Genomic DNA, 15,146 nt, shown 5'->3' with positions numbered 1-15,146 from the left:
AAAGAAAATTCTGTACACACACTTGCAGCTGTTAAAATATCATGTTTTCAAACATATTTTTCTTTCTTTTGTAACTAATTGTATCCCCGTTGTGGACTATACATTTTTGCATTCAACCATTTGTTTTCAATGCTGGTGTGTTACACCGAAGGTCTATTATAATCAAACAGGCTATATACATTGTAGGTACAGATACTGAATGCCTTTCCTGACTACTCCGTTAAAATTTGTCAACGTTATCCCCGCTGCCTAATCCTATAACCAACTTCAGTGTGCTAAAGGTTAAAACTACAATGACCCTTAGGACACTAAATAATCAAGGAGGCAAATGATTGTATCAATGATCTTGACAACAATGTAGGTCCACCTTACCAGAAATCCTTGTGTTGAAAACCTTCATTCCCAAGAATGAGCAGCAGTGAGTAGAAGGGAAATTCAAATTCATCAAATTCACAACAAAAGCCATTCACCAAACTAGTGTACTCCATACATGTATAAAAATTATACAAAAAAGGAAAAAAATTGACCATCATTTTTGTTGGCACTGTTGAAAAATGATATATAAAACTCTCCTTTATAGGATAACTGACAAAATCCTAATATCTAATTCTGTATTTTTTTGTCATATACCATGATATGAAGACACTAACCAGTAGCACATGCAGCTTGGCTGATGCCACCTGGTGGAATGTGACTGCACTGCATGGCCAAGTTCCGAGGAGTTGGTGAAATGGGTTGAGGGGCGCTCCAAGCTTGTTTCACCGGCATTGCATCTGTAAAAACACAATCCTTGTTTACAGCCACATCTAAAATGTGAACTGACATACATGTACCAATAAAGACACACTACGAGCAAGATACAATCAACATGCATTTAAGCGTAAAACATCAATGCAATTAGTCAACAGTACAATGGAGGCAAAAGAGTATGTTAGTAAAACGTTGGGTTAGTATGCATGCTGCTAGCGTGGGGGGGAAATGTTAGAAGTTTGTTATGCTGCGCCTCAGCTTCAGCTTTTAATTCAATCAGTTATGTTAACTTATGTTAATGATGACATTCTGCCACAGTGATGGGTAACAAATTCCTTCGGCTATCCCTTTGAGAGGACTGTTTTATTTATCCTTGTATTTCTTTCTTATGTATGTATATTTTTTGTGCGAAATAAAAAATAAATAAAAAATCCCTTTGAGAGGGCTTGGTCATGCCAAGAACAAAGATCCACATTTGTGACCTTAAACCAGCAAAACAGCTGAGGACTGCAAGATTGTCTACGAAGTGCAAGGTTCAGAATAAAGAGGAGGGGGGGGGGGGTTCTAGTCTGAAATGTGGGCGGATTGTCCAGTGGACATGTGATCTACACGACCTTGTACGTTGTAGAAGCAGCCACAGTGTTTGTATCTCGTGTAGTCTTCTCGTCTTCCGCAGCACATGGCCACTCCACTCGATTGGCAGCTTTTTTTTTCCTGCGGCAGTGACATCATCACCTTTCGATTTCAAGCTACATTCCAAAGGAGTCGTCTTGCTTGTGGAGTAAATGTGTGGGTAATGTTGAAGGAATGGTGGTCCTGGGTCTCAATGGTTCGTCAGGCAATGTCTTTCTTGCAATGTCTCTGAAAAGCGAGCTGTATGGAATGCCGCTTTCCATGTATCTGACACCACGTGTCATGTGATGATCTGCATGATCAACTTAAGTCTAAAACTCTTACTAACAGAAGTACAATGTTTCAAAAATGTTCTTTCACATATTGTCTTGAAATGTCTTCTTCTGGGCAGGTAGGCCATACCACTGTATCAGAACGTACTAAGGAAAGACCATAGAATCTTGTGACTGAATGACTTGTATGTTCTCCTCTATCATAAGTCCCATTTTTGTTTCTTTAACTCTCAACAATAATCTTGCCATTTGTCCATTGAGTTTACTCTGAATCAACTACAAATTTGGGCAACAATCACAACATAATTATATTAACATTCAATTTCAAATCCATAGGGCCATTTGAAATCATCACTTCAAAAGACTATAATTGCAAAATATTCACCATTAAACGTCGAGAAGAATCTTTACAGCGACATTTATTCTTCTTCCCTTTGGCCCAGTAATGTACAGCAGAAACAAGTGTTCCTATCTATATTTCGTTTGACCTATAGGTGTTTGCTATTTCCTTGGTGGATGTGTTCATACCAGGTTAGAGCCAGTTCCAACTCCTCCCACTGTGATGGGGATGCCATCTTTCTGGCAACCTCCACTTTTGTCAGATATTCCTCTACTTCTTCCTTATCTGCCGAGATCAAGCTTGCTATGACGTGTTTAACATATTCCGCCGGAGTCAATGGTCTGTTGTACAGCCTTTTTGATTTGACTGTTTCCTGCACAACTGCATCTAAATCATCCACTTTCCTTTTGCTACACTGGGTTTCCTTTCCGGGTTCGTAACTTGCTTCACTGTCTGTATCGCTTGTATCTATGATTTCCCCATCTTCGATGCTACTACTGTCACAACTTCTTTGCTCCAATTTCGGGACCCCTAGCCATGTCAGGGAGGAGTATTTTTGTGACTTGTAGTAACTGTTGTTATTTTGCGACTTGCAGTGTTTTTGTGAGTTGTAGTATCCGTTGTGTACCTCATAGCTTAAGTCTGGAAGGGGAAAAAAGGAAGCTCAAAAAAGCAAGCAAGCTGGAAAGATGAGATAGAAATACCTCTCATAGTTCCTGTCCTTCACACCCAACCCTTAAGTCACAAAGAGACACACACCCTTTCTTTTCCCACGCTAGAATAACTTTCCCATGCTAAAATAACCGCTTGTTAGGGCACTTTGCCAGCTTGATAAAAGGATCTATATAATTTTGGTTTCGACACTATTTCAACCCTTGTAACAGTTAAATGCTTGAAACTTGCGAGTTAACTTAACAGCAACTCTGGATTTGTAAATACACTAAAGAGATGTGGAGTTACAACTATTGTCGACCAAAGACAACAATTTCCAATCTGCTCTATCTGCAAGAACACAGGAATTATAAAGATGGCCAAAGTAGGTGCAACTTGAACTAGTTTTTGATGGTACAGTTAAACATGGCCGGCAAACCAGCTAGCACAGCCAACCACCTCCCGTCCAGGCCACATGATGCATAATTATGTACATCTTTTCTTTTTAGTAAAGATCCTCTATTCGTAACCTAACCGTCATACCCAACTCATCTTTCAATTCCAAATGTTTTTTGCAGTTGCATTCATGCCCAATCAACAACGAAACTTCACGATGGTTGCCATATACACACCAAAATCACTGAAGCACATTATAAATATTGGCCAAAGCACACATTGAATGAGTGGGAGTCAGAAAAAATGAAAGCACTTTTTGGCTGTTTTAGGGACAACATGCCTATAGACCAAATTTGACTGTTAGACAATCAAGGCTTTGATTGTTAAAAGATGGCTTGCGGAAAGTTATTTATTAACTGAGGGAATCTCTTGTAGATATGTTTCATGGGATTTAGGTTGATAGTGCATATTAAATGTAATGATTTTTTTATTATAGTGTACCTGAATTGAATAAAATGTGCTCTTTTGATGTAATTCTGTGTGTGCTCGATGGAGTTTATAAACTGTGCGAATCTCTTGTAGATACATTGTATGTTTTATGGCAATTGAGTTGCATATTGCATAAATGTAATGTATGTGTAACTACATATTCTAACCAAGCAAATAAATAGATAAATAATAAGAACAAGATTGGCAACATAAAAAGATGTTGCCATGGCGACAGTGGTCTCTGTTAACGTTTTCGTTTTTAGCCCACATGCAAATAAGGACCTCGCATAAATCATATCAGTCGATCACCTTCTCTACCAAAATAACACAAGTTGTCCAATGTTAATCTCCAAGCAGATCCACACCGGGCGCGAAAATCGTAGTATGCTAGCTAGAGAAGGTCCAGTCAGCCAGAGAGGGTCCAATAGCCCGGTAGGGATCTGCCCTTAGACGGACCTGAACAAGGTTATTAACACGCAATTGTTACCTAATCTCCCCGCAGTCAAACTGCGCTTAGAAAGAAGGTGCGAATTGTGCCGGCGTTCGAAGCCCGGCGCCCGTCATGGGTCAGCTGCGCGCCGTCTCACAGTTACCCGGCAGGTTTGAATTCCAGATAACAATGGAAGCAAGCAGGCGCTGGTGGACGGAAAGAGTCCGCCGTAATTTCCGTGCTATCTGGGAGTTTGAAATAAGGGAGACTCAACTAGATGCCATTCTGGCATGTCTGGAGAGTAAAGATGTATTTGTTGGGATTGCGACGGGCAAGGGGAAATCCCTGTGCTACCAAATTACATTCCGCTGTGCCTGCCGTGAAACAAAACTTGTGTGGCGATCGTCTCACCGTTACGAGCGCTAATCAGCGACCAAGTAAGGACGTTATGTAGAGACTTCTCGATCCACCGGACGACGCCATGGCTTCTGCCATAACTGAAGACATGACAAACGACAAGACTCGGGTTTTACTGAACTGAATATAGACGCGAGAAAAAGATACAAAGACACTGAAAGATGGCGGTGTTTCGGCGTGGTTTTGCACCGCATCCAAGCGTGAAAGAATGGCCAAAAACAGATTCCAAGTTGTGGTTAAAAAAAGACACACCAAGCATTCACATAAATAAAACGACATTTTAATCAATTATGGTTTAACATCAAGCTAGAAACTAATGGTGCAAATTTGTCTAACGGAAAAGTCTGCATGTCGATACCTTTGCTTTGATGCGTTGTGATGCGGTGTGTTCCCGCACTATTGTATCTGAGGGGAAACTCCCGCTGTGAAATGGCGCGGCCGGCCGGGTTCGTCCCAGATTCGGGGTTGTAAAACGATAATCCCAGCCAATTTTCACGTTGGAGTTAAGCAGGCACGAGGAGGAGTAGAGGCACCTTTCTCAATAGGCTGCCCCTCCTCGTGCCGGTTAATAACCTTGTTCAGGTCCGTCTAAGGGCAGATCCCTACCGGGCTATTGGACCCTCTCTGGCTGACTGGACCTTCTCTGGCTAGCATACTACGATTTTCGCGCCCGGTGTGGATCTGCTTGGAGATTAGTCCAATGTATGAAAATCTTGTTTTCACAAAAAAAGATATCGTACCATTTCCTCATGAATTATGTAAATGAGGCCCTCTATGCAAGATTTGTGTCTAGTAGTGGCCACATTTACTTAACTTCCAAATGGTGCAAAAATGAAATCCCCATCATTTACCACTATGGATTTATAGTATTTTGTCATTAATTATGCAAATTAAGTATCAATTTGCATAATTGATATCTATCGATATTTATCTCTTTCTCAGTTACATATGTCATGAGTTTGAGAGTCCTGTAATAGAATTAAGCTTATTTATTACCTGTCCTCATTAATTATGCAAATCAGATATTGATTTGCTTAATTGGCATATAATTATGCAAATCATCACTCAAGCTATATACACACCAAAAAGTATGATGATCCGTCATCCCCTTCTTGCGTTATTCTCTCTCAAAGTTTGAGTCAAAATCAGCTCCCTGCAGTTCCAAAAAAGCCGCTAGGGTGTCCAAATCTACAGGACATATATTCCTAACAAAGAGCTATCCACCACTTAAAAATCATGACTATAGCATGTTCAGAAGACGAGATTTGAAAAATGAAAGATCGCCTGCAGTACCATAGAAAATCGCTAGGGGGCCCAAAATCCAATCATTACAAGGTCTCCCACAGACCTATCCGCCTACAAAATATGAAGACAATACATCCAGGCATTCTTGAGTTATCGTCCCATGGACTTTCACATTCCTGTACAATTCCTAGAATTCTTGCAATCTGCACACAATATAGTGAAAATTTGGCTCGCCCCTAAGGCGTCGCCAAAAAAATAATAATCAAAACCCTGGACACCAAAATCTACATCCTCACCTTTCTTCTCATTGCCATCAGACCTCCGTTTCTGCGAGAGCGATTGGTGCCCCCCCTCCTTGGCTGTGGACTGCTCTGATGTCCTTCTTTTTGTCACGCTGGCTGTCTTATCAGCTCTATCCAAGTCCCTTTTCGCCCAATCTCTACTTTGTTCCAACATCCTGTTCTGATCTTTTCTACGACAGTCACTGTGTCTTTCTGGCGGTCTCCTGGCCTTTTCCAACACCCTATCCACCCATTCTTTGTTCTTTTTCAACAAAGCGTCTTTGTCCTCTTTGTTTCCCAGCGATTTCTCTGGTGGCCGTGTTGCTTGCTCTAGAACCCTGTCAACCCAGTCTTTGTTTTCTTTAACAAGAGCATCTTTGGTCTCTCTGTTTAGGACAACTGGCTTTGACCTACATGTAGCTTTATAATTAGACCCAACTTCTTCTCTTTTTGATTTTACCTCAACTTGACTTTCTGGTTTCAAACTTTCTTCACTTTTCGATTCTATTTCCACTGCTTGCTTCAGATTTTTTTCACTGCTACTTTTTTCTTTAACTTTTTGCTTCAAACTTTCTTCATTTTTGGATTCTGTTTCTTCTTTGATTTCTCGATGGGAAATGTTTTCACCTTTGGATTCTGTCTCTGGTACAATTCCTTGCTCCAAGACATTTTCGTATCCTGCTTCTGCTTCAATTTTTTGCTTCAAAATCTCTTCAATTTTGGCTTCAGTTTCTACTTCTTGGATCAGATCTTCTTCCCTTTTGGATTCTGTTTCTACTACTTGGTTGAAACTTTCTTTGCCTTTGAATTCTACTTCAACTGCTTGTTCCAAAACTTTTTCCCTTTTGGATTTTGTCTCATCTGCTTGGTTCAACATTTCTTTGCCTTTCAAATTTCTTTCAATTTCTTGCCTCAAAATCTCTTCACTTTTGGATTCTGATTCAACTTCTTGCTTTAAATTTTCTTCACTTTTGAATTTTGTATCCACTCCAATTTCTTTCTGCAAAACAATTTCCCTTTTAGACACTGTTTCAGATTTAGTTTCTTGTTCCAAATCTCTTTTGCAGTCTGATTCATCTTTCATTTCAGTGACTTGCTTCCACTTTGCTTTGTCTTCTTCTTGTTCGACCTCCAAACTGAAAATTTCTTTGCTTTCTGGTGTTACCTCTGGTTTTCTTTCTACCTCATCAGACCTATCTACATCCAAACACACACTTTCCTCACTCGAGTCTGTTGTGTATTCAACTAAGCTGCTAAGTATTTTCAGGACTTCGGACCTTGGTGTTATATTCTCGGTCTCCCCCTCCTCTTTATCCATAGCAACACCACAAATGCCTGCAGTTGCCCAGTCGACCAGGTTTTCGGCGTCATTTCGCTGAGGTTGGTCTGACAGAGGTACTGTGTATCAAAAAGCTTAGTTTTTGTCAACTGTTGATGGCTGAAGACATTACTGTCAGTTATATGTGTTGAAATAGTGTTGAAATATTCTACTGTTGTTTCATAGTTTTGTCTACCCTGCTAGTTTGTTAGAGTCAGTTTGTTAGCTTAGACATAACTACCTTGATCCATAATCTTAAGATATTTCATGTTTTGTTATGCATATTATGGTTTTCTGTTTGCATTCTAACTTGAATTAACAATACACATATGCTATTAAGATTGTATGTTATTAGATAGCAAAATAAAAAATGCATGGCAACACAAAGAAATGTGACATCATAAACTATGGACAAACATTTAGTTGTAGATGTATTTTTTACATCATAGGACTACACACTTGATTTTATGGAAGACATTTGTGCCCAAATCAGTAATGGTTTGCCATGATCCTAAAGAAAGAAAATTTCCCAGAGAACTTTGGAGAAACGGTCATATCTTGGACAAGAAAACACTAGCATGAGACTTGGATTCTTTAAAGGATGTCATCCATATAATCATGTTTATGCAGTTTCAAGTAAAACAAAGATTAGAGAACCACCTACCAGGTAATGTTTGTGGGCCCCTTTCCTTGGCTACAACTGCCTCCACTTTAACAGCTCTGTCCTGGATAGTACCTCTATCCTCAAAGCTTCTTGCCATCATTACATCTACTTGCATTTCCTTCTTCAGAGCTTCATTTCTGCTTTCACTTTTAGTGTTGCTCTTCTGCATTGCAACCAAATGGACATCAAGGTGATACTTAGAGTCAGCCTGGAACTCTTGTGGCAAATTCAGAGCAGCTTCTGCAGGTAGATCATCACTTGTCTTTCGTACCAGTTGCTTCTGAGTCTCTTCTTCAATGTCTGTATTGGAGGGCAGCCACATAGATTTATTGTAAGTAACAAAGTCCTTAACAGCCTTGACAAATGCATCACCCTTCCTCTGAGGCACTGATCTCATAGGATTTTCATCACATCCCATTTTGGCATCTTCTCTTCTCACCATGTACGCTCCACTTGCTTTAGTCATGCCAGCTGCAGATGACGTTACCAAAATTTCCCGTTTCGAGGTCCTCAACTCTTCCAGGCTAGCAATTAGCTCTTTTCTCTCCATCTTCCGAATGTTGGAATGGTTGCCCATCGTCAAGTTCAGCTCCTTCCTGAGTTGAAGAATCTCGCGGACTAAGTCATCTCGGGTCATTGTAGAGGTGTGTTTGTCAATGAAGTTCTGATCAGGAGATTCTCCGTCATCGTGTTTAGGTAGAAATTCCTCTTCTAACCAGTCTTCCCCCAGTCCTTTGTTCCTGGCAAGTCTCTTAGCCTCCTGCTTAAGGCACTCGATGCCGAGGTGAAACAGATGCTTATGCACCCTGTCTGAGTGGTTGAACTTTTCCACGTTTCCCGTTGTAAGAAAGAGTATTCTCTCCACAAGCTCTATCCTTTCGTTTGGCATTGGCTTCTTCTCCTCCCTGCAATGGTTTGAATCTCCGCCACCTTTCTCCATGCACTTCTTCCCTGGACTGCTAGGGCTTGCCATTTTCATTGATTTTCCTTTACTGTCGGCATTGTGCTTCTCCTCATCGCCCTGTTCCGCACGAGATACATCACTTTTATTGACATCCTGCTGGTCATTCCTTTCACTTGACCGATTACTCCGCAACCGTCTCTGCCTCTTGGACCTCCTGTCCAGACTGCTACCTGATGAGTCTTCGTCTCGACTTGACCTCTTGTCAGAACCTCGACATCTCCTCTTCGTCTTGTTCCTCCTGACCTGCGACCTTCTGTTCCGGTCCACCTGATCATAACGCCCCCTGTACACTGGTCTTGGTCGCTCACTGCTGCTACTGCTGCTGCTACTGGAGCTTCTCTTCCTACACTCTGGCCTCTTTCTTCTGTAAGGACTGTTAATATTCATGTGGAACCCAGCGAAGACGTTCTGGCCAATGGAAGGGACAGAGATACCTGACCTCCTTGCTCTTGGGATAGACTTGGCATTTGACATTGCACCTTGAGGGGAGTCCTTGGACTTACTACTTGACCGGTCTCTTAGCCTACTTCTAGACCGGCTTCTCCTCCTCCTAGGTGATCTCCTAGGAGATCTACTTGCTGACTTGTTGGTACGATTCCTGCCAGACCTACTCCTTGTTGCATTTCTGCCCCTTGACTGACTCCTTGATCTGCTACGTGTCCTGCATACAGAACTACTCTTAGACTTACTCCTGGACCTACTGAATGTTCTTGATGAGGAGCTGCTCTTGGGCCTCTGCTCTCTGGACCTGGCATCTTTCTGTTGAGCATCTGGCTTGGTGTTTTCTTGTACACCACTTGTGGCATCTTCTGCCACCTTCTTTTGAGTATCTTTTACATGTTCTTGCTTGAGGACTTTACTGCTACTGCATGCCTCTTTCGAGTTATGTTCACTTGTACCTTTAGCAGCTTTGTGGTTACTGGACAAAGAGGGATGTCCATGACTATGGTTTGTTTCCAATTCCACACTGCCATTTTCTTCTTTGTGCTGAGGCTGTCCTTGGTGCTGAACATTCTCTTGTTGGTTGCTGTCATCCTTCTCACCTCCATTTTCTTTCATACTCATAGCCCCCTTTCTTGGAGGACTTATGTTAGTTGCTCCCTTGGGGACAACATGTCTGTACCTCATGAGCTCATCGTTGTCGTCTAGCCATGGGTTGCGGATCAGGTTTGCTCTGTAGAAAGAGTCTCCCCTGTTGTAGCGATGGTGGGTTGGTACTATGAGCTTGCCTGCTTGTTTAGTATCTGTTTTCTTCTCTCGAGCATCTGCCTCTTTGGTGGTGTCAGTTTCCCCATTCTTTTCTTTGATCTGTTTGCAAGTATCAGTTTTACTTCTGTCCTTTCCAGTCGTGTCATTTTCTTCATTCTGTTCTTTGTTTTGTTCCCATGTGTTACTTTTTCCTTTTACCTTTTCAGTTGTGCCAATGTCTCCATTCTGCTGGTGTACCGCTTTACATTTGTCCGTTCTGTCTCTCTCTTCTTGTGTCTCCCCCTCAGGTTCATTAGTATCACTGTCAAGTTCCATCAAAACGTCATCATAGTTGTCTCCAAGAGACTGCTTTGTGGGAGACAGCTTAAACATTTGGGTGTCTTCAACTGCATGACTGTGATTGTTGTCAGTTTTCAACTTTTTGATCATTTTTTCTTCTGTACTGCACTCTGTAGTCTTCTCCTTGATAACGTTTTGATTCTTGACTGTTATCTTTAAGGCAGATCCAAACGGAATCCCTGATCTTCTGGGTCTCTGAGTAGTTGCCAGGTCGACTGTCTCCAAGTCATTGTCCAGATGAAGACTCGCAGTTTCAACATGAGCAGGTCCCTTGTTCTTCAGGTGTGCAAATATGCCACGTACTGGCCTCTTCTTGGGCAGAAACGCCAGAGTTGAGGGTTTCACACTTGTTTTCATCACTTCATTACTACTTTGTACAGTTTCATCAAGGGCTTGTTTCTGTGTGCTATCTTCATCTTTCGTCGTGACAACCGCATTGGGAGATTTCCTTACAAGTGGGTTCTCTGGTCGGTCAACTACTTCAACCTTCTGTATGCTTCCAGATGTCAAATCAAGGTCTTTACCAGATGATATGTGGCTCACTGTAGATTGACCTCTATCAAGAAAGTCTCTCTCTGGAATACTCATCATACTGATAGAATCTGGAGACTGGGGAGTCTCCATGGGTGGGGTTCTGTTCTCGATGGATGAAGTGTTGGATTCGCTGGACGGTTGTCTCCTTCTGGCAAGTCGTGGATCCACTGGGATGGCATTGTCTACAGGGTTCAACACCAGTGACGTTGAGTCTACCGTGCGATGACTGCCTATGCTGGCATCATCTCCGAAGTTGCTCTGTTCCAAGACCCCATTTCGTCTCCCTCTCCCCTCGGTGTTAGGTATTGCACCAGAACTGATATCTCTGAATGGCTGTTGCGTAGATGACTCTTTCACCTTTGAACCCGCTTGTGGCTCCTCGGTTATGGCACTGCCCTTACCCTGGTTGTTCTCAATGTTAGGATCTGTTTTCTTCTGGGCTGGCTTCTCCAAGTTAAAGACCTGAAAGTTAAATCAATCAGTTGCCATTAATGACCATTTTAGTCTACACACTACACAAAGGCATCATACACTTGGGCTGTACAGTGCGAGGCAAAGAGCTAGAGTAAGTAATCATCTAACCTCTACGCAAACATCTTGTACAAATTGCAATTAGGAAAAGATCATTCTGCTTTTTCTACTGTTTCTTTGAACACATCGTCCTTTAAACGGGAATGCATGCATGGTAATGTAGTTTGTATCATACCGAAGTGAAAACATTGGTGTTGAAGCTGTCTACCAGAGAAGGCACTTGGTCACCAACATCATATTCATCGTGAGGAAAGTCAATGTCCATATAGTCTGGACTGCAGGGCTGCTTCTCAGTCAGTGGCTTCCCTGTCTTCTCCTTACTGGAAAGAAACATATTTTTAGGTAAGAGCAAACAAAGAAGATTTAACATAAGAAACCCTTAAAAAAATGAATGTACATTATTTTCAAAATTCAGTATTAGCAATACTGACCAAATAATGACGTTTAACACTCTCCATTTTAAGTCTGGAATACCAGTTTTCCTATTTTGATGAATTTCAACTATATAATCTATTGAAAGCTTTTAGATAATTTGTCCCTCAAGTTTCTTTTTTTGTATTTATTTGTTCTTTTTGTCCACCACTTCCTTTCTCTCATTTATAGCACATGAAAACCTGCCTCACCTGATTTTCTTGTTCTTCTGTTTGGAATGAGTTGAACTCGGTGGGAGGACTTTGTATGACAGAATGGCAAACATTTTGCCATGGTCACTAGAAGCACCAAGTCCTGTTGACAAAAAATGCAGACAAAATTAACTAATAGTCAAAAAAATCTTGTCATGTTAAGACAATTGAAACAAATTCAAACCAGAAAGAAAAGAAAGAAAGAACTTAAGTCATGTAAAGTAAGAGTAGCAGCTTGGAATATATAGTCAATACACTAAGCTATAATTATAGGTAGACAATAAACCTATAAACCTAGAACTAACCTAAGTCTTCAGTGAACTTGCAAGAAGGCATCAAGAAGAGTTTCACTGGAGCTGGTGCGCCAGATACAAGCAAGGTTGACACAGTTGCCTGTAGGAAAACACCATTACTGGTCTAGATCTACATACAACACAGAGATATCTTCAAATACATGTGTGTGTGTACATAATATAATCAATGTTACACCAACCAAAATCAAACACAGACAAACCAAATCAGAAAAATCATGGCATTTGGGTTAGCAACTCAGATAACTTCTTTCACAAGAGCTAAATTTTACCTGTATCACATAATCAGTTCAAATTCATTGGCTTTCATGATCATTACTTTCAGAGGATAAAAACAAAAAGCAATACACATGAGCAGTATAGTCACTTGGTAGGTACGATTAATATATTGCAGATATGTGATCTGTATGGAAAATTTATAACCGTTGCTTGGTTTTCTGTAAAATATTCTAATATTCTTAAATTCAAAAACATCAAAAGCTTAAAATGACTTACAGAGTTACTCTGCCTGAGAAAGGCACAGAATCTGGCCATGGTGTCCCTGCTGTCCTGTACAGGTCTCACCACCAGCACGTTGTACCTCCAGCTCTCATGCCTCACTGTAGGATCACAGCATCATGCTTTACACACATACATTATTCATAATCATTCTGAGCATATATGTAACCTCAAGGTATTGTTGAAGGGTGGCTGAGGAATTTTGGGATGTTTTTGAAAAAACCTTTTCTTAAGCTTTATAAACCTTCCTCAACCTTAATTTCTTTTCAGTTAGTACCTTATAGCAAGGTGATAATCTATGCAAATTAGTATGTCATGATTACGCCATCAAGATTTATAAGGCCACACCCCTTTTTTAGAAAAAACGCTCTCCTTGGCTTGTACTTCGATGTTTATCAATATAACTTTGCAGGAATGTACATGATAGTTATACTTAAAGAATGATGCGTGCCTACGAGTTAATTTTGAAATATAAATTTTTGGCAATTTTTTTTTGTTTGATAACTAAGTCTAAGTCATAGGCAAATGTTGAACTGATGTATGTTAGAACATTGCTGCCGGGGCTGACCGCTGTATTGTCTTGCAATTTAAGTGATAAATAAAATACACACATACAGCAGCTCATTTTAATGCTACACATTCTAAAATCAAAATCAAATCATTTTGTGGATTAGTCAAGACCTCGCATATCAAATTTGATATCAATCCATTCATAGCTTCTAGACCAATGCTGCTTAACCGCTATCAAATATAACTTTTGGTTAACTTGAAGGTAACTATAGCTAACTATGTGAACCTTCAGCAATAATTACATGTATCTCTATATGCTGTTAGTAGCATATTCATAAATCATGGAGAGTTAATCATTCATTTGAATATGCCTTTAAACATGATATTACTTCTGTGACACTGAACGACCTCAGCAAAAATCATGTATATACAAGTCATGTAAATTCAAGTTGAATCACACAAAACATAAGGAACTTGTCTCCACGCTGCATGACTGGAAGTTAAACGGGCAACTAAAGTAAAATGTTTGTATGATGCAAAATATTTTCATAAACCCCTCAAAACAAATCTAGTGGTTAAACACAATTAGCTTTTTTAAAATCTGACACTTGCTGGTATGAGAACCACCAAAATTAAAGGTTCTTCAAATATGGGAGTCAACAATTTCAATTTCCTGTCAACTTCCTGTTTTTGTTTCTGCGTATATGCACTCTCAAAAGCGATTTTAGCTGTTTTAACACCTTTCAGCACTTACATCTCTTGTCCCAGGCTGACCCCACATTCTTCAGGCACTGGGGTGGGAGGACGTCCTTCAGACTGGGAAGACCCATCTTGGTGGTGACCCTCAACACTTTCGTCCCTCTGTTAAAAAAATCATGTCATTGCTCTGTGTTCCTGAACTTTGTTTCAGTCTCTGGGCCAAACCTGTGTGGTCTACATGTCGCTTAGTACTAGTTTAACACTGTTCATGATGACAAACAAATTAATGTAGTTGCATACTCCTACACATATGTCAACTACAATTCTTAATCTGTATTGAAAAGCTTCTATTTTGTCAACCACTGCACAATACACTGGTACTCTGAACTGATTATTCCAAGTTGCTTGAGCATTTGCACACACATTGTTATGGTAATATCATTACTCTTACATTATACTTATAGGTTTGTTCTTTTACATGCATGCTCTCCTTCAATTGGATAGACGGTCTGACCTCTCTGAAGAATTCAACCTTTAAAAGCATTTAGTTATATAAGGTCTGAGGTGGTCGCTTAAAGGTTAACTCTATTTAGTCAACATCTACAGCTAGTGTGCAATCTTCCATAGAAAGGTAAGTAATTCAATATGCTTGTCACATAGCTCTCCTTCAATGAGGTAGACAGAATAATACCCTTTCTGACAGACTGCACTTTCTCTAAAACAATTAGCTCTGAAAGTCTGAAAGGTTGACTCCATTTTGTAAACATCATCATGGAGTTTCAGCGACCTTGACGCGACCTTTACCTGTTTTTTGTGAACAAGATTGTATGACTGTCAAGGGCGAAAGGTCGGTTTGGGAACAAAAAGACTGTGAGCACCTGAGAGGTTTGCGTGTCTTCATTTAAGTTGACTGACCTTTAAACTATTTGTCTGTTTACACCTTCTTCTGTACATACATTCATGGAACCTGAAGCTTCAAGGTCTGTTGTCAGGTATACATATGTATATACAGACTCAATCACAAACTCTAACATCTTAACTA

The 15,146-nt window shown here is 40.4% G+C and overlaps 1 protein-coding gene across 4 annotated transcripts in view; it reads right to left on the bottom strand.

The window, feature by feature from the left end:
* The window catches only part of LOC136448924 (titin homolog), a 43,183-nt gene that overhangs the window by 2,160 nt on the left and 25,877 nt on the right, over positions 1–15,146 (bottom strand). For 2 of the 4 annotated variants that reach the window (XM_066448634.1, XM_066448635.1), the window contains exons 9-16: positions 14,160–14,266; positions 12,893–12,996; positions 12,392–12,479; positions 12,087–12,189; positions 11,639–11,783; positions 7,887–11,394; positions 5,920–7,302; positions 651–773 (exon numbers count right to left, since the gene is read on the bottom strand). In XM_066448634.1, coding sequence (XP_066304731.1) covers positions 651–773; positions 5,920–7,302; positions 7,887–11,394; positions 11,639–11,783; positions 12,087–12,189; positions 12,392–12,479; positions 12,893–12,996; positions 14,160–14,266 — 5,561 coding nt within the window. Of the gene's footprint in view, positions 1–650; positions 774–1,364; positions 2,638–5,919; positions 7,303–7,886; positions 11,395–11,638; positions 11,784–12,086; positions 12,190–12,391; positions 12,480–12,892; positions 12,997–14,159; positions 14,267–15,146 lie in introns of those variants that run through there. The other 2 variants (XR_010757952.1, XM_066448636.1) reach the window with 2 other exon arrangements.

Source organism: Branchiostoma lanceolatum, chromosome 14 (genome assembly GCF_035083965.1).
Source record: "Branchiostoma lanceolatum isolate klBraLanc5 chromosome 14, klBraLanc5.hap2, whole genome shotgun sequence".
Classification (NCBI taxonomy): domain Eukaryota; kingdom Metazoa; phylum Chordata; class Leptocardii; order Amphioxiformes; family Branchiostomatidae; genus Branchiostoma; species Branchiostoma lanceolatum.
The sequence above is the reverse complement of the archived record's forward strand: the minus strand, read 5'-3'. Positions and strand labels throughout refer to the sequence as shown.